This window comes from Dendrobates tinctorius, unplaced genomic scaffold (assembly GCF_039654945.1).
Source record: "Dendrobates tinctorius isolate UK_male_01 unplaced genomic scaffold, ASM3965494v1 ptg000166l, whole genome shotgun sequence".
NCBI classification, from domain to species: domain Eukaryota; kingdom Metazoa; phylum Chordata; class Amphibia; order Anura; family Dendrobatidae; genus Dendrobates; species Dendrobates tinctorius.
The window spans coordinates 5,721,811-5,748,281 of NW_027361833.1; the positions used below are offsets into that span (position 1 = coordinate 5,721,811).

Genomic DNA, 26,471 nt, shown 5'->3' on the forward strand with positions numbered 1-26,471 from the left:
AGGAAGCCTTTGCAGGTGTTTTTTGTTAAATATTCTAATTTACTGAAATAATGACTTTTGGGTTTTCATTGGCTGTAAGCCATAATCAACATTAACAGAAATAAACACTTAAAATAGATCACTCCGTTGGTAATTACTCTATATAATATGAGTTTCACTTCTTGTATTGAAGAACTGAAATAAATTAACTTTTTGATGATACTCTAGTTTTTTGAGAAACACTAGTATACAGCAATGAATAGCAGGGCTTTACAGACTTGGGAATAGAATGTAGGCTTCAGAAAGGTTAACACACAGTAAATGAATGAAATATATATACACAAAAAGGGGATCTTCTGGATGTATAAACTCCAGGCAATGACTCACAGTATAACTGAACTTGAAATTCTTACAAACACATTTGCTGCAGCTCTCACAGCTCTTCTGTATTGCAACACCATTGTCAAACTGACTGCCCATTGGATGGAAACTGAAGCACTGACAGGACTATAGGTGGATTATAATGAGGGCCCATTCCCCGATTGCCCTCAGTATGTTTTTTGCGCCATTATCGGTGCTTCTCTTGCCTTTTCTGTGATGTGCCGGGCTATGACGTCATTGTAATGTACTGCAAGATATGTATGTTAAGTAACTTTTGATCTTGCTGGAACCTTCCAGAATCCTCCATTCTAGGAGAAAATCTTGTCACATAGCTGCATCATTCCCCCTTACCTCCCCCCTCTGCCTGTTGGTAACAGGACACTGGCCATTTCCGCTCGTAGCCTTCTCCTCCCCCCTCTCTACACAGCTAAGTGAAAGGATGTCTTTTGTTCTGGAACATGCGGCTGAAATAAAACAATGAGAGATATTAAAGAAGCTCTAGCGTGCACCTCCCTCGTGGCAGAGATATAATAATTACATTTCTGCAAAGGGCACGAAACCAAATCTCTAATCCCTAATTCTCACGGCTCTAACCCTTCCAGAAACTGAGATATGGATTTCTCCCAAAAGGAGTGTCTTAATTATGGCATGTTTGATGTTGTTTTATTGTATTCAATAGACTACAACCAATGAGACCCTCGGTGTGTTTATACGAGCTTCCCTCATTAAGATATGGTTATTATAATTTTTTTTAGTTAAATGGCAACTTGGAAAAAGGGGGGCTGAACTTCTGCAGACTGCCCCTTTCGTGATGTAACCGACCCTAGGCTATAAGATATCCCTTATTTGGAATTCGTCAGTTGAAGCTGCAGATGCCATGCTAGAAAGACCTGCAGATGTCCGGGGACATCTGGCTAAGCGGCCCAACCCCCTTGCCACACATGGTCTGCCTTATACCAACTAAGCACATGTAAGTGTTACTCTTTTTTTAATCCTTGTTGTTTTATACTTGCAATGTACATTTTTAATGTCTCAACTTTGTAACAACTTTTATCTGTGTAATCACTGCCCACCTTTTTGGGAATAAATGATAAAATTATAAGTTTGTCTCCATGCTCTAAGAAACGACCTATGCACCTTTTTTAGATAATCGCTACTAATTTGGGAGTTTGCCACGGACCCTCTTAATTAACTCGTTGATTAAGTGAATCGTGGCTGGTGGCAGCGTGGTGTGTTCGGTTGGTTGGGCTAGTTGGTAGTACGGAAGGATCTTATATGCTGAATGTCAGGATGGCCAAAGCATTGATCATTCCCTTACTGCAGTAGTCTAATTGCCCGTGCACAACAAGCAGCCCATCCGGCGACTAATTATCCTAGGTGCAGTTACCTGACTGACCTGAGGGTAAGGGGGGCGCCGGAGAGCTGCGAGTTCCAAAGTGGTACTGAGAAAGTGGGATATACATAAATCCCCACAGTTCTTGAAAGGTTGTTAGCAGTGGTGGGGCATTCAAAGTACCCCCTGCGATAAATTGTTAGAGCAAGACTAGCTTGCTGTATATGTTTGTCACATGGTACCAGTGGCGGGATAACTAAGATAAGCCCCAACTGTGCCTGTGATAGCCGTGTGCCGGCAGTGCGTCACATCCCTCGTCCGCTGACCTACCTGTGTCAGTGGTGGGATCGTGACGTATTGGTGGCACAGGGTGTGCTTTCGTCACAGTCATAGTGCCAACGACGAGCTGAGCACAAGAAGAAATGAAGCCCCGGGGACGGAAGCAGCGTGCCAGTGGAATGGGAGCAAGCGGAGTATGCGTTGCCTTCTTTTTTTAAATATGTGTATGGGATATTTGCTTGTATATCAGAGGCTATGAGGTGTCTCATATTGAATATAGAGGACTATGTGGGGGCTCATACTGTATATAGTAGGATATGTAGAGTCTCATACTGTATATAGGAGGCTATGAGGGAGCTCATACTGTATATAGGGAGGCTATATGATGGCTCATACTGTATATAGGGATGCTATGTGAGGGCTCATACTGTTTATAGGAATGCTATTTGAGGACTCATACTGCATACGAGGATGCTGTGTAAAGGCTCATACTGTATCTAGAGAGGCCATATGAGGGCTCATGCTGTATACATTATAGGGAGCTATATAAAGACTTATATTGTATTTAGGGCTGTATGGGGGCTTATCCTGCATATAGGTGGCTATGTGGGGGCTCATCCTGTATATAGGTGACTACAAGGGGACTCATACTATATATAAGGGGCTTTGTCAGGGCTCATATTGTATTTAGGGGACTATGTGAGAGCTTATATTATATATAGGGAGCTATGTGAAGGCTCATACTGTATCTACGCAGGCTATGTGGAGACACAAAGTGCATATAGGGGGCTGTTTGTGGGCTCATATTATATATAGGGGAATGTCAGCATAATTACTTCTGCTCAATATTAAGTGATTGAATTAATATTAATTTAAATTATAATGGCAACAGTCAGTCTCTTATGTGGCACTTAGGAAAAATGAATTGCCCACCACTGCTCTATTATATTTAGTGCTGTGTTACGTATAGTGCTATAAATAAGGGAAAACATTTCTGTGGCTATATCTTTTTGTTTTGCATGTACAGATATGCACCAGAGCACCGATGTGTTAATCAGATGACTTATCACATGATCTATCAAAGGGGTTCATGTGACATATCACATGATACATTGGGGGATAAGGGGGCCTCGTTTCTATACTTCCTGGGCCTAGCTACCCTAAGGGTATGTGCACACGCTGCAGATTCTGCTGTGGATCCGCAGTGGATTTGGCCCTGCAGATCCGCAGCAGTTCCGCAGACAGTGTACAGTACCATGTAAGTCTTTGGGATTTACAATCCGCAGTGCACATGCTGCGGTTTTTTCACTGAGGAAAAGCTGCGGTTTTAAATCCGCAGAAAGAATTGACATGTCAATTCTTCCTGTGGATTCCGCTGCAGTTTGGCACCTATTCCATTGTCCAGGGGTCAAACTGCAGGGGAAAACCGCTGGCAAATCCGAAGGTCAATTTACCTGCGGTTTTACCTGCGGATCCGCACGGAAAAATCCGCTGGTGAATCCGCAGCGTGTGCACATAGCCTTAATCCGTTTCTGGAGAGGATGCCTGCAGATGTGTCAGTTAGGCCACATTCACGCTATCAGTATTTGGTCAGTATTTTACCTCAGTATTTGTAAGCCAGAAACCAGGAGTGGAACAATCAGAGAAAAAGTATAATAGAAACCCGTCACCACTTCTATATTTATCACCCACTCCTGGTTTTGGCTTACAAATACTGAGGTAAAATGCTGACCAAATACTGATTTGTCTGAACATGGCCATATAACCTCACACATCTCTGCAGTCAGAGATGTATCTAGGCTTTCTGGCACCCGGGGCAAGAATTCGGTTTGGCGCCCCCTCCCCCCAATACATATGCGATTTCCACACTTAGTCATGTACATATAGATGAGCTGCTCTCCCTAATGCTCTCAATGTTCAGTGAAAAACTGAGAGAAGCAGGAAGAGAAGCTCGTTGTCACAGGACCATAAGTATGAAAATCGCATATGAGTGAAGTGTCCGTGTAATGTCTACTGGAACCTGCAGAGCTGAATCCTGACATTGCAGCTTCTGAATTCTCTCAACGAATGCACTGCACACTTTTAGGATTCTCCCTTACCGGTGGCAAGAGTACACGGTCATGTCAGAACAAGCATGTGAATTATATACTTCTGGCCACATTCCAACTAGACGTGTCTGACCTCGTTCCGTTCATTTTCATTGAGTGAGGCCACACATGTCTAGTCAGCATGTGACCGCATGTATATAAATTACCGGCACGAGAGAATCCTAACAGCGTTCAGTGAGCACTGTGGGAATTCAGAAGTCTGCAGTCACATAGAATGACTGCAGACTCAGCACAAACCTGGACAACCCTTTTAATGCTCCTAACATAAATAAAAACATGAGAATAAGTCAGTTTTTACAAATAACATTTACATCCAGGTACCTTATAGATGATGTCGTCTCTGGAGTCGTTCTCCTTTTCTTCATCTTGTCCAGACCCCATGATGAGTTTTCTCATCCATAGCCGTCTCTGCAGACTTCCATCTTCTCTGTTCTTCTGCTGCACATCTCCACACATTAAATAACCCCCATTCCCAGTTTCTCTTCACTCATAAACTTGCTAGCGCTGGGATTGCACAAGAGAAGAACTATAAAATACTTATGAGATGGTATCATTACCCTTCTAAACTACATGCAATATATCCAGCAGTTTCAGGGGTTTGTTGGAGATGGGAGAGGGAGGTGGGCTCTATGATTCAGCCATTCTGGGAGAAGGTTTTCGACAATTATCAATGAATCATGGGAAACCATGTAGCAAGGTCCCCTCAAATAGCTCTTCTGTCAATTTTAACTTCTTCAATAGGGACTCAGAAGAGAGATGTTCTTCGGTTTTGTCTAACAGCAGCACGAATGGTAATCCCGCGGTTTTGGAAACTTACAAACCCCCCTGACATATTAGACTGGTATAAGGAAATGGTCAATCTGTGTAGAATGGAGGAGCTGTCTGCAGACTGCAATGGTACAAACGATAAATTTAGAAGGATTTGGAGTGGATGGATTTTGTTTCAGGACTCACCTGATTTCCATAATTTGTTCCGCTAAATGTTTCGGTTACATAGGAATTTGCACATTAATATATACATGATTTTAAGGACTGCTTTATCCATAACCTTTTTTTTTTTTTCCTTTTTCCCCCTCTTCCCTTGTCTTTCTTTCCTGCTTTTTTTACCCTATGTCTGTCCACTGCATAATATAAAGGATACTTCCTCTCTTGAATACCTTGTTGGCGTTCGCCATATGGCTACTGTTAATGTCTACCATGGTATGTTTTATTTACTGATAGATGGTTGTATTCTCATTTTTGAATACTAGATATTTTCTACGATTCTATATATTATCTGTTTGCATATAATATATTCTTTGTTTGTAAAATGCTCAATAAAATAGATTGAACATAAATAACCCCCATTCCCACTCCAAATCCCCTCACATATTAAATAACCCCCCATCCCCACTCCAAATCTCCCCATACACATTAAATCCCCACTCCAAATCCTCACACACATTAAATAACCCCCATCTCCACACCAAATCTCCCCACACATTATGTACCCCATCCACAATCCAAATCCCCTCACATATTAAATAACCCCCCATTCCCACTCCAAATCTCCCCACACACATTAAATCCCCACTCCAAATCTCCCCCCCTCATCCCCACTCCAAATCCCTCCACACATGTACCCCCATCCCCAATCCAAATCTCCCTACACATTAAATAACCCCCATCCCCACTCCAAATCCCCCCACACATTAAATCCCCCCCATCCCCACTCCACATCTCCCCACACACATTAAAGCCCCCATCCCTGCTCCACATCCCCCCACACATTAAATAACCCCCATCCCCACTCCAAATCTCCCCACACATTAAATAAGCCCCCATCCCCACTTCAAATCTCCCCCCACATATTAAATAACCCCCCATCCCCACTCCAAATCCCCTCACATATTAAATAACCCCCATCCCCACTCCAAATCTCCCCACACAAATTAAATCCCCACTCAAAATCCCCACACACATTAAATCTCCCCATCCCCATGCCAAATCCCTCCACACATTATGTACCCCCATCTCCAATCCAAATCTCCCCACACATTAAATAACCGCCCATCCCCACTCCAAATCCCCCATCCCAACTCCAAATCCCCCCACACATTAAATCCCCCCATCCCCACTCCATATCCCACCACACATTATGCCCCCCTCTCAATCTTTGGTGGTTTCTTCAGCTCTAGAGTGGAGCACACTTACCACCGATGCTCTTTGTGCTTTGGAGCGCCGGCAAGTGATGTCAGCAGCGTGATCACATGACCTGATCATGCTGTTGACATCGCTCTGCCCGGTGGTCAGAGCTTAAATTGTACTCGCTTCTGTACAGACACCAGTACAATTGATCCCTGGGAGCTTGCGCACTGCAGCTTCTTTGTGCTGGCTGTCAGCTTGACAGCCGACACAGAGAACGGTCGACTCCCAGTGGAAGAGTCCTGAGGAGATCATTTGCATATTCCCAGTGCCTTCTGGGATAAGTGAAGAGTCTCCGTGAGCTCAACGATCACTGGATTTTGGCCGTTGCAGCTGAAAAGAGGAAATCTGTAAACTGCACGCCGTTATTTTGGCTCATTTTTCATCGCATTGAAATCTCTTTGACAATATGGAAGAGGCCAAGAGCCATTTGGTGAGCTGCATTTCTTGCTACATGTTCACAGGCTTATCAGTGGAAAAGCCAAACTTCACATGCCACAAATGCAAGCTTGTGTCCCTGTTGGAGGAAAAGTTGCAAAATCTCGGAGAGGTTAGCTACATTGATGATCATTAAGGAAGGTGAAGAGTTCTTAGACAGCAGAATTATCTCTTCATGTTACAGAAAGAGAAGAAATTCGAAGTACACCTGAAGAAACAGAGGAATGGAAACATGTGACCCAGAGAAGCAGGAGGATCAGGAGGCAGTCAGCACCCATACTGCTAAGGAACCAGTACCAGGCTCTTGCGCAGGAGAACGATGAAGAAATAAATCATAAGACTTTGCCCACAAACAGCAACCTTGTACGCTCTCAGAGTCATCCTGGATGGAGAAAGAAAAATATTGTGAAGAAGAAACGGAGAGTGGTGGTCATGGGGGATTCCCTGTTGAGAGGAGCAGAGGCCGCTATCTGCAGACCGGATATAACCTCAAGAGAAATGTGCTGTCTTCCCGGTGCAAAAATTAAAGATGTGTCTGACAGGATATCAGGACTCTTCAGACCTACAGATGACTACCCATTCCTGCTAATACATGTGGGGACAAATGACACAGCAAGAAACGACCTGGAAACCATCTGCAGTGACTTTCAAAACTTAGGTAAGAAAGTGAAAGAACTGGGAGTGCGGGTGGTCTTCTCTTCCATCCTCCCAGTGGATGGCCATGGAACAAGGAGGTGGAATAAGATTCTGCAGGTGAACAACTGGCTACGTCTATGGTGCCATCAGCAAGGTTTTGGATTTCTGGATCACGGAGTGAATTACCTATACGATGGACTACTTGCTAGAGATGGGGTGCTGTTGTGAGTTCATTCTCGGGTTCCCCTTCTGAACTCCCTCTGGTGGTGTCAGGAGGTGGTGCGGCTGGTTTGATCGGTGGAGATCTGCCACCTGAGGATGGGGATGATGATTGGATCTCGGGATTCTCAGGTTGGATTTAAGACAGCCGACGCCCTATTCAGTTGCTGGTGATTCCTTCTGGCTTGTCAGCTCTTGGTTTTCAGCTCTGTTCCAGTCATCTAAAGCTAAGTTTTTCTGCTAATGTTCACACTTGATTTTGTTGGTCTATTCAGTTTTTTGTGTGGTCTGCCAGCCCCGGCTGGGGTCTGAGCTGAATTTCCACTCTTATTTATCCGTATTTTGACAATTGGCTTTTTGTCCCTTACTAGTTCGGTCTCTTTTTGCTCTGTCTCAGACTATTCCAGAGTGCTGATATAGTGGGAGAAGTCTAGTGACTTCAGGGTTAATTTTGCTATCAGAAGTGTTGGACATTATTTTTGTAGGGTTTTTTGCAGGTTGCATAGAGTGACTTGCCTTTCCTTTCCTGTCTAGTTAGTTTGGGCCCCATCATTTGCTCAGCCTATTTTCCTGCCTGTGTTTGTGCCTTCATCTTGTTTCACCATCAATACATGTGTGGGGGCTATCTATTCCTTTGGGGTCTGCTCTGGGGCAGTTAGTTTTCCCTTCTCTTGCTTTAGGCTTATGTAGTCCTCCGGCCGTGATGAGGCATCTAGGAACATCATAGGCACGCTCCACGGCTACTGCTAGTTGTGTGGTAAGATCAGGGATCTGCAATCTGCATAGTTACCAACTTCTCTGGTTTTCTGTGGCTTAGCTTGTTTTGTTTTTTTTTTTTACTCCTCGGTGACCCATTCATAACAGGGTGCTCCTTACGAAGACTGGAAAACATGTATTTGGAATCCACCTTGCTACACTCATCATCAGGAGAGCTTTAAACTAGAACAATGTGGGAAGGGAAGCAAAAGGCCAGAAAAAGCTATACACCTGGCAAATGCTATTGAGAACTCTGCTATTAGAAGTGGAAAGGAAGAACAAAGACAAAAGAATCTAAATAACAAAAATATTGGAGAAAAAGAAACCAATCACAAACTAAAATGTTTCTATACTAATGCACAAAGCATGGGCAACAAACAAGGAGAATTGGAACTACTAGCGCAGGAAAAGAAATATGATGTCATTGGAATCACTGAAACTTGGTGGGACAATACACATGATTGGAATACAGGGCTAGAAGGATACAACTCATTTGCTAGAAACAGACTTGATAAACGAGGAGGAGGTGTCGCATTGTATGTTAGAAACGCGTATGTCTGCACAGAGATTGAAGCTTCAGAGACCGGGAGTTCTGTGGAAACTGGGTAAGAATACAAGGACAGAACAATGGAAAGGACACCATTGTAGGCATTTACTACAGGCCGCCTGTGCAAGCTGAAGATATGGATGAACTCTTTATGCATCAAATGGCCAAGTTCTCCAGAAAATATGACACAGTTGTCATGGGAGATTTCAACTATCCAGACATTTGTTGGGAATCTATCTCAGGCAAAACTAACAGGTCAAGGAAATTCTTATGCTCTCTTGCTGACAACTTTACCTTCCAAAAGGTAGGGGAGAAAACAAGGAGATCTGCTACCTTGGATCTAATCCTCATAAACAGGGAGGAAATGGTTGAGGAGGTAAAAGTGGCTGGGACCCTAGGAGGTAGCGACCATGCTATTTTCGAATTTTGGATAACTAGAGGAGGAAGACCTGTGAAGACTCAGACGTCAAGGTTAGATTTCAGAAAGGCAGATTTTAAGGGACTCAGAAAGAGAATTGGAGGTATCCAATGGCTGGATATCCTGAAGGACAAAAATTTCCAGGATGGATGGGAAATCTTGAAAAATGAAATTCTCAAAGCACAATTGTTAACAATTCCGAAAAGAGGGAACAATAGGAAACATTTAAGGAAACCAGGATGGATGAACACAGAACTTAAGCACATGCTAAAAAGGAAGAAAGAAATGTTTATAAAATGGAAAGAGGGAGGCATATCTAAAGAAGAATATAATGCTGTCTGCAGAACCTGCAGGGCACAAATCAGATTACTAATGCCGACAATGAATTGAGGCTTGCAAGAGACGTCAAAAGCAATAATAAAGGATTTTGGGGATATGTCAAAAGTAAAAGAAAAGTCAAAGATGCTATAGTATTTTTTCAGGATCAAAATGATGAAATGGTAAGACAGGATGTTGAGAAGGCCGAACTTTTAAATTCCTATTTTGCATGTTTTCTCTCAGAAAGGAAATGTAACATCAACTGTTCTTAACTGTCCTATTAAGGAAATAGAAGAATCCAGGATATCTATAGACAGAAAGATAGTAAGAAAACACTTAGCTAAACTAAATGAATTCAAGTCTCCAGGTCCAGATGAATTACACCCCAGAGTACTGAAGGAGATAGCAGAAGAAATTTTTGAACCCCTCTCCATAATCTTTGAAAATTCTTGGAGAACAGAAGTCCCAGAAGACTGGAGAAGAGCAAATGTTTTTCCTATCTTCAAAAAGGGGAAGAAGGTGGACCCAGGCAACTATAGGCCGGTGAGTCTGACTTCTATACCAGGAAAGATCTTTGAACAAATTATTAAACAACATGTATGTAAGTACCTGGATAAGAATGAAGTGATTAAACAGAGTCAGCATGGGTTTGTAACTAATAAGTCATGTCAGACTAACTTAATTTCCTTCTATGACAGAATCAATGATTGGGTGGATCAGGGAAATGCTGTCGATATAGTATATCTTGACTTCAGCAAAGCATTTGACAAAGTATCTCACACAATCCTTATTGAAACAATGACTAAGTATGGAATGGACAAGGCAACTGTTAGGTGGATTCATAACTGGCTTAGTGATTGGACCCAAAGAGTGGTCGTAAATGGCTGCACATCCAGTTGGAAGAATGTCTCAAGTGGGGTACCACAGGGCTCTGTCCTGGGCCCTGTATTGTTCAACATCTTTATCAACGATTTAGGTGAAGGAATTGAGGGTAAACTGATTAAATTTGCTGATGACACAAAGCTAGGAGGCATAGCTAATACTAGAGAAGAGATAGAGAGGATTCAAAAAGATATAAATAAATTGGAACAGTGGGTAGCAACTAACAGAATGGTTTTTAACAGGGAAAAATGCAAAGTACTACATCTGGGCAATAAAAATGAAAAAAGCATATACAGAATGGGAGGCATAGGGCTAAGCAATAGCTCATGTGAAAAAGACTTGGGTATACTAATAGATCACAGACTGAATGAGTCAACAGTGTGATGCAGCAGCAAAAAAGGCAAATGCAATTCTAGGATGTATTAACAGAAGCATACAGTCTAGATCACGTGAAGTCATTATTGCCCTCTACTCCTCTTTGGTCAGACCTCATCTGGAATACTGTGTCCAGTTTTGGGCACCACATTTTAAAAAAGACATCAACAAACTGAAGCAAGTTCAGAAAAGAGCGACCAGAGTGGTGACCGGTCTGCAAACCCTGTCTTATGAGGAAAGGTTGCAGGATTTGGGAATGTTTCGCTTGCAGAAGAGAAGACTGAGAGGAGACTTAATAGCTGTCTACAAATATCTAAAGGGCTGTCACATTGTAGAAGGATCATCTTTATTCTCATTTGCACAAGGAAAGACTAGAAGCAATGGGATGAAACTGAATGGGAGGAGACACAGATTAGATATTAGAAAAAACTTTTTGACAGAGTGATCAATGAGTGGAACAGGCTGCCACGAGAAGTGGTGCGTTCTCCTTCAATAGAAGTCTTCAAACAGAGGCTGGACAGACATCTGTCTGGGAAGATTTAGCGAATCCTGCTTTGAGCAGGGGGTTGGACTAGATGGCCCAGGAGGTCCCTTCCAACTCCATGATTCTATGATTCCCAGTCCGGGGGACGGCAGAATGCAGCTGCCAGTGGAGACACTGCAGACTGCCGCATTAGGCGGCCCAACTGCGCCCCCTGCCTGCTGTGCCCAGGGCACATGCCCCGGCTGCCCCACCCAGATACGCCTCTGTCTGCAGTGAGATCAGGAGAGCAGAGAGCGGACATCACACTTCACACTGGTAACTCTCCCCTTTATTGATAATAAGCTCTAAAGACAGATTCTCATACAGATCAGTATCTGGCCCATAGATCTTAACAGCTCATTTACAGAAATGTGGATTTTTCTGAAATAAGAAATCTGATCTCAGATACCAAGGTATCATTATATTCAGCTTCCAATGACCTGCATGCTCATACAGATGGCTTTGGAGGGTTGGGTATTCCAAAAGGTGAAATTTTGCTCTAGACAAAAAGCACTTGTGTACATTAAGGGTACGTGCACACGCTGCGGATTCCGCTGCGTTTCCGCAGCGGTTTTGGCCGCTGCGGACCCGCAGCAGCTTTAGCTGCGGTGTACAGTACCATTCAAATGAATGGGAAAAAAAACCCGCTGTGCCGACGCTGTGGAAAAATCCGCGCGGATTTGCTGCGGTTTTGAATCCGCAGAAAGAATTGCATGTCAATTCTTTCTGCGGAAACCGCTGCGGGTTCCTATCTCCACCATTGTGGAGATAGTGAATCCGCAGGACCAAACCGCAGGCAAAACCGCAGATAATCCGCAGGTCTTTTGACCTGCGGATTATCTGCGGTTTTTGCAAAATCCGTGCGGATTAATTCCCAGCGGATTCCGCAGCGTGTGCACACACCCTAAAGGGTTAAACCAGTGCATCATAGATTGTAAGCTTGCGAGCAGGGCCCTCATTCCTCTTGGTATCTATTGATTTATGTGATTATTGTTATTCCATAATGTCTATTGTCTGTAGAAGTCTCCTCTAAAATGTAAAGTGCTGTGGAATATGTTGGCGCTATAGAAACAAAATTATTAATATTATCTGCTCATATGAATGTTTTGGTCCCATAGAAGCTTGATTATTTTTAGTTCCCACTATTGCAGTTATCCATATTGACCACTAGATGGAAACCTTTACCTATTAATCCAGGAGAGCTGTAGCAGCAAAAAAAAGACAAAACTATTAAAACTCAAAACTATACTCAAAGTTATATCTCATCATTGTTAACCTTGCGACGACCAAATGAGCAACGTAGTAAAAGTAATATGCTATTTTGATTCTGAATTTACATTTTCTTTTTGTTTTCACATTTTTACTGAAGAAAAAAAACATTTTACTAAAAAAAAAAAATATCGTTTTGTGTTATGACCTTACATTTATTGCTTGACTTTCATAATCTGGGTGAATAGGGGGAAATCAATTCTGTGATTTTTTTTCCCATGTCTTTTTTTTTTCACACATATTGTTTGCACGTCATCTGTTAGCGTTGTGTATGATTGCGTTCCGATTGCAGAGGTAAACAGGAGATTAATCGGCTGCTTTATGTGCTCACTCTCCAATGAATGGATGGGCCAGTGTTGGGCCGCTCCATCAGCACACTGGGGGCTTGCGTCCCCCTTCTTCCCTCACAGCTGGGCTGGGTGCAGCATCTCCTCCCAGGCACTTCATCAGAACCAAGCACCATTGCCACAGATTGGCTTTGTATGAGACTGTAATTTTCACTATACTGCAGAAGGAGTATTTTTCACTACTTTATCTGGATTTTTTTCCCCCATTTCTCAGTACATTATATGGCAAAATGAATGGAATTATTCAAAACTACAATTCATCTCACAAAAAATAAGCCCACAAATGGCTACGTCTGGAGGCATTGAAAGTGGGGAACCTATTGTCTTTTCACCAGACGACTGGTGGTAATCCACTGAGTCTCCATGACTCCGCACAGCCCGCTTCTCCTCACACAGCAGAGGGAACTGACACCCTGTAGCCACCACTAGGGGGCGCTCGGTGCACATCAACTCCTACAGCTGCCACAGAACTCAATGGAAGGTGTAAAATCTCTATGCACTGACTCCCCCTAGTGGCGGCTGCGGGAAGCAGCAGGAGTTCGGAGCTGAGCCCCACTATGGCGTGGGCTGCCATCGTGCTAAATGCGCCGCTGTTCCGTGTACACTCTGGCAGCCTGGCATGGTGACAACACACGGCCAAGCACTGACTGTTCCCGTTGCGTGCACACCGGAGCAGGCGCAGCCGCGCACTGATGCAGGGACCACCCCCAGACAGACGGCGAGGGCTCCAGCTGTGCCGCAGGTACATGGCGGGGCAGGAGGCGGGCATGTGCCGCAGGCTTCTAGTCATGGCGATGCGGTGTGCGGACATGAGGGCTGGTGCTCTGTGTCACCGTTCCACGATATATCACGATCCTGAGGTGGCTCTCCCCACAGGCGCCGACATCCCGGGCCGTCCCTCAGGGCTCTGCGGCAGGCTGTCATGGTTTCTCACACGGATTCCTGCTGCGCTTTTCCATGGACTTCAATGGTAACAGAACATGTCGGCTTTCCTCACAGGGAAGAGTATTGTGGTCTGTTATCGTGACAGGCTGCGCTTCATGTAGTGGCGCCATGACGCTGACAGGGCATTGCTTGATGCCCCCAAAGTGCCAGCACTGGCCACTTCCATAGGGTCAGTCAGGGCTTCCATCATGGCTGCTTTTGTAAGGGAGGAAAACCGCACGGAGGCTGTGACCCATAGTGTGAATAGCGCCAAGCTCGGGGGCGGCCATAGTGTGACCTGTGCAGACACACAGTGGATGAGGGGGCCACGTCTACCTCCAAAGCAGGTGGGATTGTGCAGTGCGATGAGCCATTATGTTTTTTGCAGAGGGGTCTCTTCTGTCTGTGGCCAAACTGATAACTTCCGGCCTCTGAAAACCCCATTATAATCAAAGGTGTAATTGCAGGAAACATTGCAACATGCCAGGAATGATCGGACACTTGGGGTATGTTCACACGTGGCTTTTCTGAAGCTTTTCCCAGTGCCAGCATAACCGAGGCGCTGTCACAAATCTCATGCACCTGTATTTTTCCTTGTGTAATCTGAGCCCTGCTGCGTCCGTGGTAAGACCAGAATATCAATCCTTTCAGCGTTTTTACATATTAAATCGTGCACATTGTATACAGGGTTTTTAGTGCAAGAAACAAATGCAACGTCTGAACATACTCTTGTTTCGAGTTTTTTGAGCTTTCCATAAATGACTCCTGCAAAAAAAAAAACTTTTATGGCCATGTTCCCACTTTTGTGTAAATGCTGCCCCATACTTATAGTCACTTAGTGTAAACATGCGTCGTCTTTTGGGGGATCAGTCAGGGGCCGCAGATGTAAAACAAAACATCCCTCTACCAGAACTGCAGACCGGACTCTAATCTTCCCTTCATCGCTAAACTCCTGGAACGCCTGGTCCACTCCCGTCTCATCCGGTATCAGATCACTCTTCTCTCTCCAATCCGGTTTCCGCTCTTTACACTCTACTGAAACTGCCCTCACTAAAGTCTCTAATGATCTACTATCAGCTAAATCTAACGGTCATTACTCCATGCTAATTCTCTTGGATCTCTCTGCAGCATTCGACACTGTGGATCATCAGCTCCTCACTATGCTCCGCTCCATCAGCCTCAAGGACACCGTTCTCCTACCTCTCTGACCGCTCTTTCACTGTATCTTTTGCTGGTTCTTACTCCTCTAATTTTCCCTTTACTATCAGGGTTCCTCAGAGCTCAGTCCTAGACCCCCTGACCACTATTAGACAAACCATCAGCCGATTTGGTTTCAAGTACTATCTCTATGCTGATGACACCCAATTTTACACACAGTCTCCTGACATCATCCCCACTTTAATACAAAATACCAAGGATTGTCTGTCCGCAGTCTCTAACATCATGTCCTCCCTCTATCTATATCCAATATTGCAATTTCCTTGTGTGGTTCAACTGTAACTCCCAAGCAACATGCTCTGACACAGTGGATATTGGGCACAGAACGTGCCTTTATTCCTTATATCCTATTACTCACTCGTGTTACCTGCATCTTAAAAACTTCTCCAGAATCTATTCTATTTACAGAATGCAATACAAACTTTTTTCTCACCAAAGCTCTCCACAGTTCTGCACCACTCTACATCTCCACCCTGATCTCTTTCTATCGCCCTACCTATGCTCTCCACTCCGCAACTGATCTAAGACTTATCCTCCATTACGCCGGACAATCAGACTAACACCCAGCCTGCACATCTTTAAGCGTACTTTAAAAACACATCTCTTTAGACAGGGCTATTACACCAATTAACTAATCTAACTTTTTATTTTTTATTTTACTCATATAGCGCCATTATTTCCACATCTTTCCACACTTTACAGAATTATCGGCACTGACCCTATTGGGGTATGTCTTTGGAGTGTGGGAATACCCCTCAGAGTGCTCAAAACCACATTCAAGAAGTTTATTAACCTTTTAGTGGCTTCACCAGAGTTGAAGCAATGTGGAAGGAAAAAATGAAAATTTTACTTTTTCCCTACCAAAATATTGACTTGGCCCCCAAATTTTGCATTTTCAAAAGGTTAACAGGAAAAATTGGACCATATGTCCATTTTTACGATATCCCGTATGTGGTGAAAGACTACTGTTTGGAACCCTTCAACTTTTAGAGTGCAAAATTGGCTGGCATAGATAGTGGATGCCATCTTGCATTTGTAGAGCCCCTAATGTGCTTAATCAGTGGAAACTCCGCACGAGTGAACCCCATTTAGGAAACTACACCACTCAAAGAACTTTTCTAGAGATGTGGTGAACACCTTGAACTTTCAAGTACTTCACAGAATTTTATAACGTTGAGCTGTGAAAGTAATAATCACATTATTCCCACAAAAATGTTGCTTTCGCCCCAAATTACTGATTTTCACAAGGGTTACGGGAGAAATGGGCCCAAAATTTGTTGCAAATATGTCCACAAGGGTAACGGGAGAAATGGTCCCCAAAATTTGTTGCAAATATGTCCTAAGTATACAGATTCCTCATATGTGTTATAAATCTACTGTTTGGGTGCACGGAAGTGCTCCGAAGCTCCATTTTACTTTTGGAGCGCAAAATTTGCAGGAATCGATAGTTTCCATGTCACATTTGCAGAGCCCCTGATGTGCCTAAACAGTGGAAATCCCCTTCAAGGAAACTCATTTTGGAAACTGCACCTCTTGAATTCATCTAGACGCCCCGATCACAGCCTAGGTAAGGCATGTCCGCTTTGTAAGACGCACCCCTGTTTTCCCCCCAAATTTTGGGGAAAAAAAGTGCGTCTTACAAAGCGGAAAATACGGTACATATGAAATATCACATGGTCATAAGTATTCAGACCCTTTGCTCAGTATTGAGTAGAAGCACCCTTTTGAGCTAGTACAGCCATGAGTCTTCTGGGGAATGATGCAACAAGTTTTTCACACCTGGATTTGGGGATCCTCTGCCATTATTCCTTGCAGATCCTTTCCAGTTCAAACAGGTTGGATGGTGAACGTTGGTGGACAGCCATTTTCAGGTCTCCAGAAATGCTCAATTGGGTTTAGGTCAGGGCTCTGGCTGAGCCAGTTAAGAATGGTCACAGATTTGTTCTGAAGCCACTCCTTTGTTATTTTAGCTGTGTGCTTAGGGTCATTGTATTGTTGGAAGGTGAACCTTTGGCTAAGGCCGGGGTCACACTTGCGAGAAACTCGTACGAGTCTCGCACCTCAATACCCGGCACTGCCGCCGGCACTCGGAATGGAGCGCTCAGCTGCATAGAAATACATGCAGCCGCACACTCCGGTCCCAAGTGCCGGTGGCAGTGCTGGGTATTGAGGTGTGAGACTCGTGCGAGTTTCTCACAAGTGTGACCCCGGCCTCAGCCTGAAGTCCAGAGCACTCTGGAAGAGGGTTTTCATCCAAGATATCTCTGTACTTGGCCACATTCATGTTTCCTTCAATGGCAACCAGTCGTCCTGTCCCTGCAGCTGAAAAACACCCCCATAGCATGATGCTGCTACCACCATGTTTCACTGTTGTTGGGATTGTATTAGGCAGGTGGTGAGCAGTGCCTGGTTTTCTCCACACATACCGCTTAGAATTATCACCAAAAAGTTCTATCTTTGTCTCATCAGACCAGAGAATCTTATTTCTCAGAGTCTGGGAGTCCTTCATGTGTTTTTTAGCAAACTCTGTGCAGGCTTTCATATGTCTTGCACTGAGGAGAGGCTTCCGTCGGGCCACTCTGCCACAAAGGCCCGACTGGTGGAGGGCTGCAGTGATAGTTGACTTTGTGGAACTTTCTTCCATCTCCCTACTGCATCTGTGGAGCTCAGCCACAGTGATCTTGGGGTTCTCCTTTACCTCTCTCACCAAGGCTCTTCTCCCACGATTGCTCAGTTTGGCTGGACAGCCAGGTCTAGGACGACTTCTGGTGGTCCCAAACTTCTTCCATTTAAGGATTATGGAGGCCACTGTGCTCTTAAGAACCTTGAGTACTGCAGAAATTCTTTTGTAACCATGGCCAGATCTGTGCCTTGCCACAGTTCTGTTTCTGAGCTCCTTGGCCAGTTCCTTTGAGCTCGTGATTCTCATTTGGTCTGACATGTGCTGTGAGGTCTTATATAGACAGGTGTGTACCTTTACAAATCAAGTCCTATCAGTTTAATTAAACACAGCTGGACTCCAATGAAGGAGTAGAACCATCTCAAGGAGGATCACAAGGAAATGGACAGCATGTGACTTAAATATGAGTGTCTGAGCAAAGGGTTTGAATACTTATGACTATTTGATATTTCAGTTTTTCTTTTTTAACCCCTTCACGACCAATGACTCCACAAGAGGGAAAAAATGATTTTTTATTTTCACAGCTTTGCGTTATAAACTTCTGTGAAGCACTTGGGGGTTTAAAGTGCTCACCAGACTTCTAGATAAGTTCCTTGGGGGGTCTAGTTTGCAAAATGGGGTCACTTGTGGGGGGTTTCACAGTTTAGGCACACCAGGGGCTCTGCAAATGACGCCCGCAGACCATTCCATCAAAGTCAGCATTTCATAATGTCACTACTTCCCTTCCGAGCCCCAACGTGTGCCCAAACAGTGGTCCCCCCCACATATGGGATACCAGCGTACTCAGGACAAACTGGACAAAAACTTTTGGGGTCCAATTTATCCTGTTACCCTTGTGAAAATAAGTAATTGCGCACTAAAAAATAATTTTTTGAGGGAAAAAAAAATATTTTTTCTTTTTACGGCACTGCGTTATAAACGTTTTGAAGCACTTGGGGGTTCAAAGTGCTCACTATGCTTCTAGATAAGTTCCTTAGGGGGTCTAGTTTCCAAAATGGGGTCATTTGTGGGGGTGCTTCAATGTTTAGGCACACAGGGGCTCTCCAAACACGATATGGTGTCCGCTAACGATTAGAGGTAATTTTCATTTCAAAAAGTCAAATGGTTCTCCTTCCCTTCTGAGCCCTGCCGTGTGCCCAAACAGTGGTTCCCCCCCACATATGAGGTATCGGTGTACTCAGGACAAACTAGACAACAACTATTGTGGTCCAATTTCTCCTGTTAGCCATGTTAAAATAAAAAATAGCGTGCTAAAATATCATTTTTGAGGAAAAAAAGATTTTTTATTTTCACTGCTCTGCGTTACAAACTTTTGTGAAACACTTGGGGGTTCAAAGTGCTCACTACACATCTAGATAAGTTCCATAAGGGATCTAGTTTCTAAAATGGGGTCACTTGTGGGGGGTTTTCACTGTTTAGGCACACAGGGGCTCTCCAAATGCGACATGATGTCCGATAAGGATTGGAGCTAATTTTCCATTCAAAAAGTCAAATAGTGCTCCTTCTCTTCCGGACCCTGCCGTGCGCCCAAACAGTGGTTTATGACCACATATGAGGTATCTGTGCACTCAGGAGAAATTGCCCAACAAATTTTAGGATCCATTTTATCCTGTTGCCCATGTGAAAATGAAAAAACTGAGGCTAAAAGAAAATGTTTTGTGAAAAAAAGTACTTTTATTTATTTTTTTTTACGGATCAATTTGTGAAGCACCTGGGGGTTCAAAGTGATCACTATGCATGTAGATAAGTTCTTTGGAGGGTCTAGTTTCCAAAATGGGGTTACTTGTGGGGGAGCTCCAATGTTTAGGCACATAGGGGCTCTCCAAACGCGACATAGCAGCCGCTAAATATTCCAGCATGTTTTCCATTCAAAAAGTCAAATGGCGCTCCTTCCCTTCTGGGCCCTGCCATGCACCCAAACAGTGGTTTATGACCACATATGAGGTATCGGTGTACTCAGGAGAAATTGACCTACAAATTTTAAGATCCATTTTATCCTGTTGCCCATGTGAAAAAGAAATTGATGCTAAAAGAAAATTTTTGTTGGAAAAATTAAAATGTCCATTTTATCTTTCCACGTTGCTTTAGTTCCTGTGAAGCACCTGAAGGGTTAATAATCTTCTTGAATGTAGTTTTGGGTAGCTTGAGGGGTGCAGTTTTTAGAATGGTGTCACTTTTGGGTATTTTGTGCCATATAGACCCCTCAAAGTGGCTTCAAATGTGAGGTGGTCCCTAAAAAAAAAATGGTTTTGTAAATTTTGTTGTAAAAATGAGAAATCACTGGTCAACTTTTAACCCTTATAACTTCCTAACAAAAAAATTTTGTTTCCAAAATTGTGCTGATGTAAAGTAGACATGTGGGAAATGTTATTTAGTAACCACTTTGTGTCACATAACTCTCTGGTTTAACGGAATAAAAATTCAAAATTTGAAAATTGCGAAATTTTCTAAATTTTTGCCAAATTTCAGATTTTTTCACAAATAAACGCCAAAATTATCGACTTAAATTTACCACTAACATGAAGCCCAATATGTCACGAAAAAACAATCTCAGAATCGCTAGGATCCGTTGAAGCGTTCCTGAGTTACTACCTCATAAAGCGACACTGGTCAGAATTGCAAAAAATGGATTGGTCATTAAGGTCTAAATAGGCTTGGTCATGAAGGGGTTAATATATTTGCTCAGCCTCATGAATTGGACAACGTTCCACTGCCAGACCGCTATGACCGCAATGAGTCTCTCCTGATGAACCCACAGAGGGGGAAACGCGTTGAGAATGGGCGGACTCCATCTGAGTGGTCATACTATCGTGTACTTATGGGCTTATACTATGCAGCAACTGATGGTCACAGATAAGTACAAAGTTTGGTTGTTTTGATATACAGTGCCTACAAGTAGTATTCAACCCCCTGCAGATTTAGCAGGTTTACACATTCGGAATTAACTTGGCATTGTGACATTTGGACTGTAGATCAGTCTGGAAGTGAAATGCACTGCAGCAAAAAAGAATGTTATTTCTTTGTTTAATTTTTTTTAAATTGTGAAAAGTTTATTCAGAGGGTCATTTATTATTCAACCCCTCAAACCACCAGAATTCTGTTTGGTTCCCCTAAAGTATTAAGAAGTATTTCAGGCACAAAGAACAATGAGCTTCACATGTTTGGATTAATTATCTCTTTTTCCAGCCTTTTCTGACTATTTAAGACCCTCCCCAAACTTGTGAACAGCACTCATACAGGGTCAACATGGGAAAGACAAAGGAGCATTCCAAGGCCATCAGAGACAAGATCGTGGAGGGTCACAAGGCTGGCAAGGGGTACAAAACCCTTTCCAAGGAGTTGGGCCTACCTGTCTCCACTGTTGGGAGCATCATCCGGAAGTGGAAGGCTTATGGAACTAATGTTAGCCTTCCACGGCCTGGACAGCCTTTGAAAGTTTCCTGCCGTGCCGAGGCCAGGCTTGTCCGAAGAGTCAAGGCTAACCCAAGGACAACAAGGAAGGAGCTCCGGGAAGATCTCATGGCAGTGGGGACATTGGTTTCAGTCAATACCATAAGTAACGTACTCCACCGCAATGGTCTCCGTTCCAGACGAGCCCGTAAGGTACCTTTACTTTCAAAGCGTCATGTCAAGGCTCGTCTACAGTTTGCTCATGATCACTTGGAGGACTCTGAGACAGACTGGTTCAAGGTTCTCTGGTCTGATGAGACCAAGATCGAGATCTTTGATGCCAACCACACACGTGACGTTTGGAGACTGGATGGCACTGCATACGACCCCAAGAATACCATCCCTACAGTCAAGCATGGTGGTGGCAGCATCATGCTGTGGGGCTGTTTCTCAGCCAAGGGGCCTGGCCATCTGGTCCGCATCCATGGGAAGATGGATAGCACGGCCTACCTGGAGATTTTGGCCAAGAACCTCCGCTCCTCCATCAAGGATCTTAAGATGGGTCGTCATTTCATCTTCCAACAAGACAACGACCCAAAGCACACAGCCAAGAAAACCAAGGCCTGGTTCAAGAGGGAAAAAATCAAGGTGTTGGAGTGGTCTAGTCAGTCTCCTGACCTTAACCCAATTGAAAACTTGTTGAAGGAGCTCAAGATTAAAGTCCACATGAGACACCCAAAGAACCTAGATAACTTGGAGAAGATCTACATGGAGGAGTGGGCCAAGATAACTCCAGAGACCTGTGCCGGCCTGATCAGGTCTTATAAAAGAAGATTATTAGCTGTAATTGCAAACAAGGGTTATTCCACAAAATATTAAACCTAGGGGTTGAATAATAATTGACCCACACTTTTATGTTTAAAATTTATTAAAATTTAACTGAGCAACATAACTTTTTGGTTTGTAAGATTTATGCATCTGTTAATAAATCCTGCTCGTGTGAAGTTTGAAGGCTCTAACTTATTTGCATCTTATCAAACCTGCTAAATCTGCAGGGGGCTGAATACTACTTGTAGGCACTGTATGGGTTCACAGTTATACATAGATGGACATCAGTATCTGCCTTAGATATCGGTAGTGGTATTCAGCCACTGATTGTTTGTATATATTCATCAGTATGTGAACCTGTTACCCTATGTGATCCATCTCTGGTGTCTATGGATTTATTTTGAGGGTATACTGCTGTTGTCTAGAGTCCAGGATCGAGGCTTTAGTTCATCTTTATGTGTGTATATCAGCAGATATGTTGGTATCATTACTCTTGCATGCAAAAATGGCTTCACTGTAGCAACCTGATGGATCAGTAGACATATTTGCTGTGACTAATCATATATTGCATATCTATTTTAGTGGATTTTTTTGGGGGGTAGGGACTTTTAGGTTGTATGATACAATTAATCTATTATGTAATTAATACGAGTGGGTGTGAAGCAACTTGGGCCGCAAGGACCCTTTACTCTTTCTGAACACCTATATCTGATTGTATAAAACATTCCATTGCATCCATGAAGATCTCATAAACAAGTGGATACAGGCCACCTGGCTCTTTTTCTGATCTTACGTCTTATTGGGAGATATAGGAGAATAGGGACAGCCGACGCACGAGCGGGAGCGCCATTCTCGTATTTCTTAGGGTGCCAACCTCCGCACTTGGGTAGGTGTTCAGTTAGGCCAAGCTATCTGTTGGGCCAGATCAATCTTTTCCACACACCGGCTGATTGTAATTGTAATTAGTGTGCAGCACTATATATCAATTTTGCACATATTGTTTTTGTCCCTTCCCTTTTCGTTTTTCTCTTTTTTTGAGGCTCTTTTGGGCTGTTTTTGCAGGAATTTTTACCTGTTGCAGTTTGTTATATCTGGCCAGATAAATTTAACTGGCTTTTTGACTGGGTAGATCAGTTTCATCTGCAAGTTATCATCATTTTCTTTAGGAATGCTAGAAGCCCAGTTAGCCCATGGATTGCGGGATATTTGTGTCAAAAATCAGGATTAAGATTTTTTAAAGGTACTTAATAAAAGTTACATTTTAATAGGGTTTTTTTCAGTAAGTCAGATTTGTGCCTTGCCACAATTCTGTTTCTGAGCTCCTTGGCCAGTTTCTTTGACCTCATGATTCTCATTTGGTCTGACAGGTCTGTGAGGTCTTATTGACAGGTCTGTGAGGTCTTATATAGGCAGGTGTGAGCCTTTGCAAATCAAGTCCTATCAGTTTAATTAAACACAGCTGGACTCCAATGAAGGAATAGAATCATCTCAAGGAAGATCACAAGGAAATGGACAGCATGTGACATATGAGTGTCTGAGCAAAGGGTCTGAATACTTATGACCATTTGATATTTCAGTTTTTCTTTTTTAATATATTTGCAAAAATTTCTACATTTCTGTTTTTTTTCAGTCAAAATGGGGTGCAGAGTGTACATTAATGAAAAAAAATGAACTTTTTTGAATTTACCAAATAGCTGCAATGAAACAAAGAGTGAAAAATTTAAAGGGTTCAGCATGTAGGGAGAGTGGGAGCCTGCTGTTATTGCTGAGAACAGACTATTCAGCGCTCTACCTTCCAGTCAGCCCACATTCTAGAAGTGGAGCAATAAATGTCTCCTGGGGTTTGCTTTTTGTGTAAAGTGTTGAGTAACTGATAAAAATGTACAAATACCCTTCACTTTATTGTTTGTATCTATTTTCTTCATGAGGCTTTCTTGTTTTCTTACCAGATATATCAAGATGTGGAAAGAGATGGGAGAGCATTCATCTGACACATGACAACAAGAATGTCTGTTTTGTTGAGGCTACGCGGCAATGAAAAATGCAAATAGAAGAATATTCCGCTTGTTACCATGAGCTGCAATAGCACGCCTCTGGGCTACTGCACCTATTCTGGTATGAATGTGACAACAGGGAGCCAGGACTCCAGTTTTATTGCATTCCCTACCCCACTCAGGATATTATTGGCAATAATAATGGCATTAATGATTACCATTGCGTTTTTGGGCAATGCCATTGTTTGCCTTATTGTGTATCAAAAGCCAGCCATGCGATCTGCAATCAACCTTCTTCTTGCAACTCTTGCGTTCTCTGACATCATGTTGTCATTGTTCTGCATGCCTTTTACTGCAGTGACCATTATCACTGGGAGCTGGCACTTTGGTTCTCAGTTTTGTCAGATATCAGCCATGCTCTATTGGTTCTTCGTATTAGAAGGAGTTGCCATCCTGCTCATTATCAGTGTTGATCGTTTCCTGATCATTGTTCAAAGACAGGATAAATTAAACCCACACCGTGCTAAAATAATGATTGTTACCTCTTGGATATTTTCTTTTTGTATTTCCTTCCCATCTGTTGTAGGGTGGACATTGGTTGAAGTTCCAACACGAGCGCCTCAATGTGTTTTGGGATATACTGAGTTTTTGGCTGATAGGGCATATGCAGTAATGCTAGTAGTAGCAGTGTTTTTCATCCCTTTCAGTATTATGCTATACTCTTACCTATGCATCCTAAACACGGTGAGACAAAATGCTGTCAGAATTCACAACCACGCAGAGAGCTTATGCCTCAGTCAAGTAAGCAAGTTAGGATTGATGGGACTACAGAGGCCTCATCAACTGAATGTGGACATGAGTTTCAAGACCAGAGCCTTCACTACCATACTGATTCTCTTTATTGGGTTCTCATTTTGCTGGCTTCCTCATTCAGTGTACAGTCTATTGTCTGTCTTCAGTAGAACTTTCTACTACAGTTCCTCATTTTATGTCATCAGCACTTGCATTTTGTGGCTCAGTTACCTGAAATCTGTGTTCAACCCCGTCATATACTGTTGGAGGATAAAGAAGTTTCGTGAGTCCTGCATGGAATTTATGCCCAAAACATTTAAGATCCTTCCGAAATTTCCAGGGAGGACACGGAGAAGAATACGTCCTAGTACAATCTATGTTTGTAACGAACATCAATCGGCTGTCTAAGAAATATCTTCAGGGATTGTTGTTGAACAAGCACAGAACACTTTTGCCTGATACTTTTGCACATATCTCTTTCCTTTCTGGAAAATAAATGTGCTCCATGCTCTTTACAAACACATTCTTCTCTGATGCCATTTGTAGAGGTCAAGTGTGTTAAATTTTTTTATGGAATATAATAGGGTTGCACTGACTTACTGTACATATTTGTAAGAGAAAGAGAACTGAGCAATAGAGAACAGGTTGCTCAACCATTTGCAATAATGAAGTAATAAATGTAGCATTTTCATTTGTTTCTACTATGTCTTTTGCTTTTTGTTTTGCAGAGTGCCTCCAAAAGTTTGTTGTACTTTGATTCAGGCATTCTAGTATATTTTTCACCTGCAATTTAATATATATATGCCCAATATATACTTGTATTACCAAAACTAAAGGCCCCATAAGTAAGATGGCTGTACCTACTGATACATGGAAAATTAGACAACACTCTAATCTGTTTTAAGGCTTTCTGACTCTCCCTGTTTCCCTGGACAGATGATATTGGAAATAAGGGTCAGGGAATTTGAACTTTATTCAACACTACTGTTGTCTGGAAGATAAGCCACTACAAGTGCTTGACAGCTACTTTCTCTGCTCTTCCCATGAGAAAAGACGTTAACACTTAGCTGTGTATGTAATGTGTATAGCCACTTTAAGTATTAGGGCAGGTGCCGACAACATTAATCACACCTGATCAGAGTGTAAACCAATTTTCACAGAGGTGGAGTGAAAAAAAAATTAGTAGTGTAGTCCATTTCCGGTTTGGTTTTCCCCACAGACCCATAGTGGTGAAGGGGTGATGGTCATATCATTCTCAAAGGTAAATCGTGCATGGTGCAGTTATTTATTTTTAGTTTCAAACCACTAGGTTCTTGGGGAAAAAAAATCAGACGTGCACAGTTCCATAGAATTACATGAATGCTATCTGTCAAAGGCATGGATAGAACTTGTCCAAGTTATACAGTTGTCTGCACCAGCCCGTTAATACGCATAAAAATGGACGCCGTTAAAGGACCGAGTGCAGTCCGATTTATACACACCGGTGTCCTTTGAAAAGCTGGCAATTCATATGCAGCTACTATAAAAATAGAAAAGAATACATTATAATATATATATATATATCAGTGCTTTTTTTGCGACGGTACGGCGTACCGGAAATCTGAAGGTGCTTCAGCGGGGGAGGGGGAGCAGTGGCAGGAGCCGGTGGCTGGG

The 26,471-nt window shown here is 43.0% G+C and overlaps 1 protein-coding gene across 3 annotated transcripts; it reads left to right on the top strand.

Annotated features, from left to right (window-relative positions):
• The first annotated feature begins 1,099 nt into the window (after positions 1-1,099).
• On the top strand, positions 1,100-25,519 carry GPR45 (G protein-coupled receptor 45). Of its 3 annotated transcripts, none has more exons than XM_073550659.1 (2): positions 1,100-1,330; positions 23,982-25,519. In XM_073550659.1, exon 2 carries the CDS (start codon positions 24,105-24,107, stop codon positions 25,224-25,226), a length of 1,122 nt encoding a protein of 373 aa, XP_073406760.1. In that variant the 5' UTR covers positions 1,100-1,330; positions 23,982-24,104; the 3' UTR covers positions 25,227-25,519. The 3 variants fall into 3 exon arrangements, with proteins under 3 accessions (XP_073406760.1, XP_073406758.1, XP_073406759.1); XM_073550657.1 differs by lacking the exon at positions 1,100-1,330 and adding an exon at positions 13,406-13,734; XM_073550658.1 differs by lacking the exon at positions 1,100-1,330 and adding an exon at positions 13,763-13,962.
• The last annotated feature ends 952 nt before the right edge of the window (positions 25,520-26,471 follow it).

Coding starts and splice junctions, on each gene's coding strand:
- GPR45 (XM_073550659.1), top strand. CDS start 24,105: ATGAGCTGCAATAGCACGCCTCTGGGCTACTGCACCTATTCTGGTATG.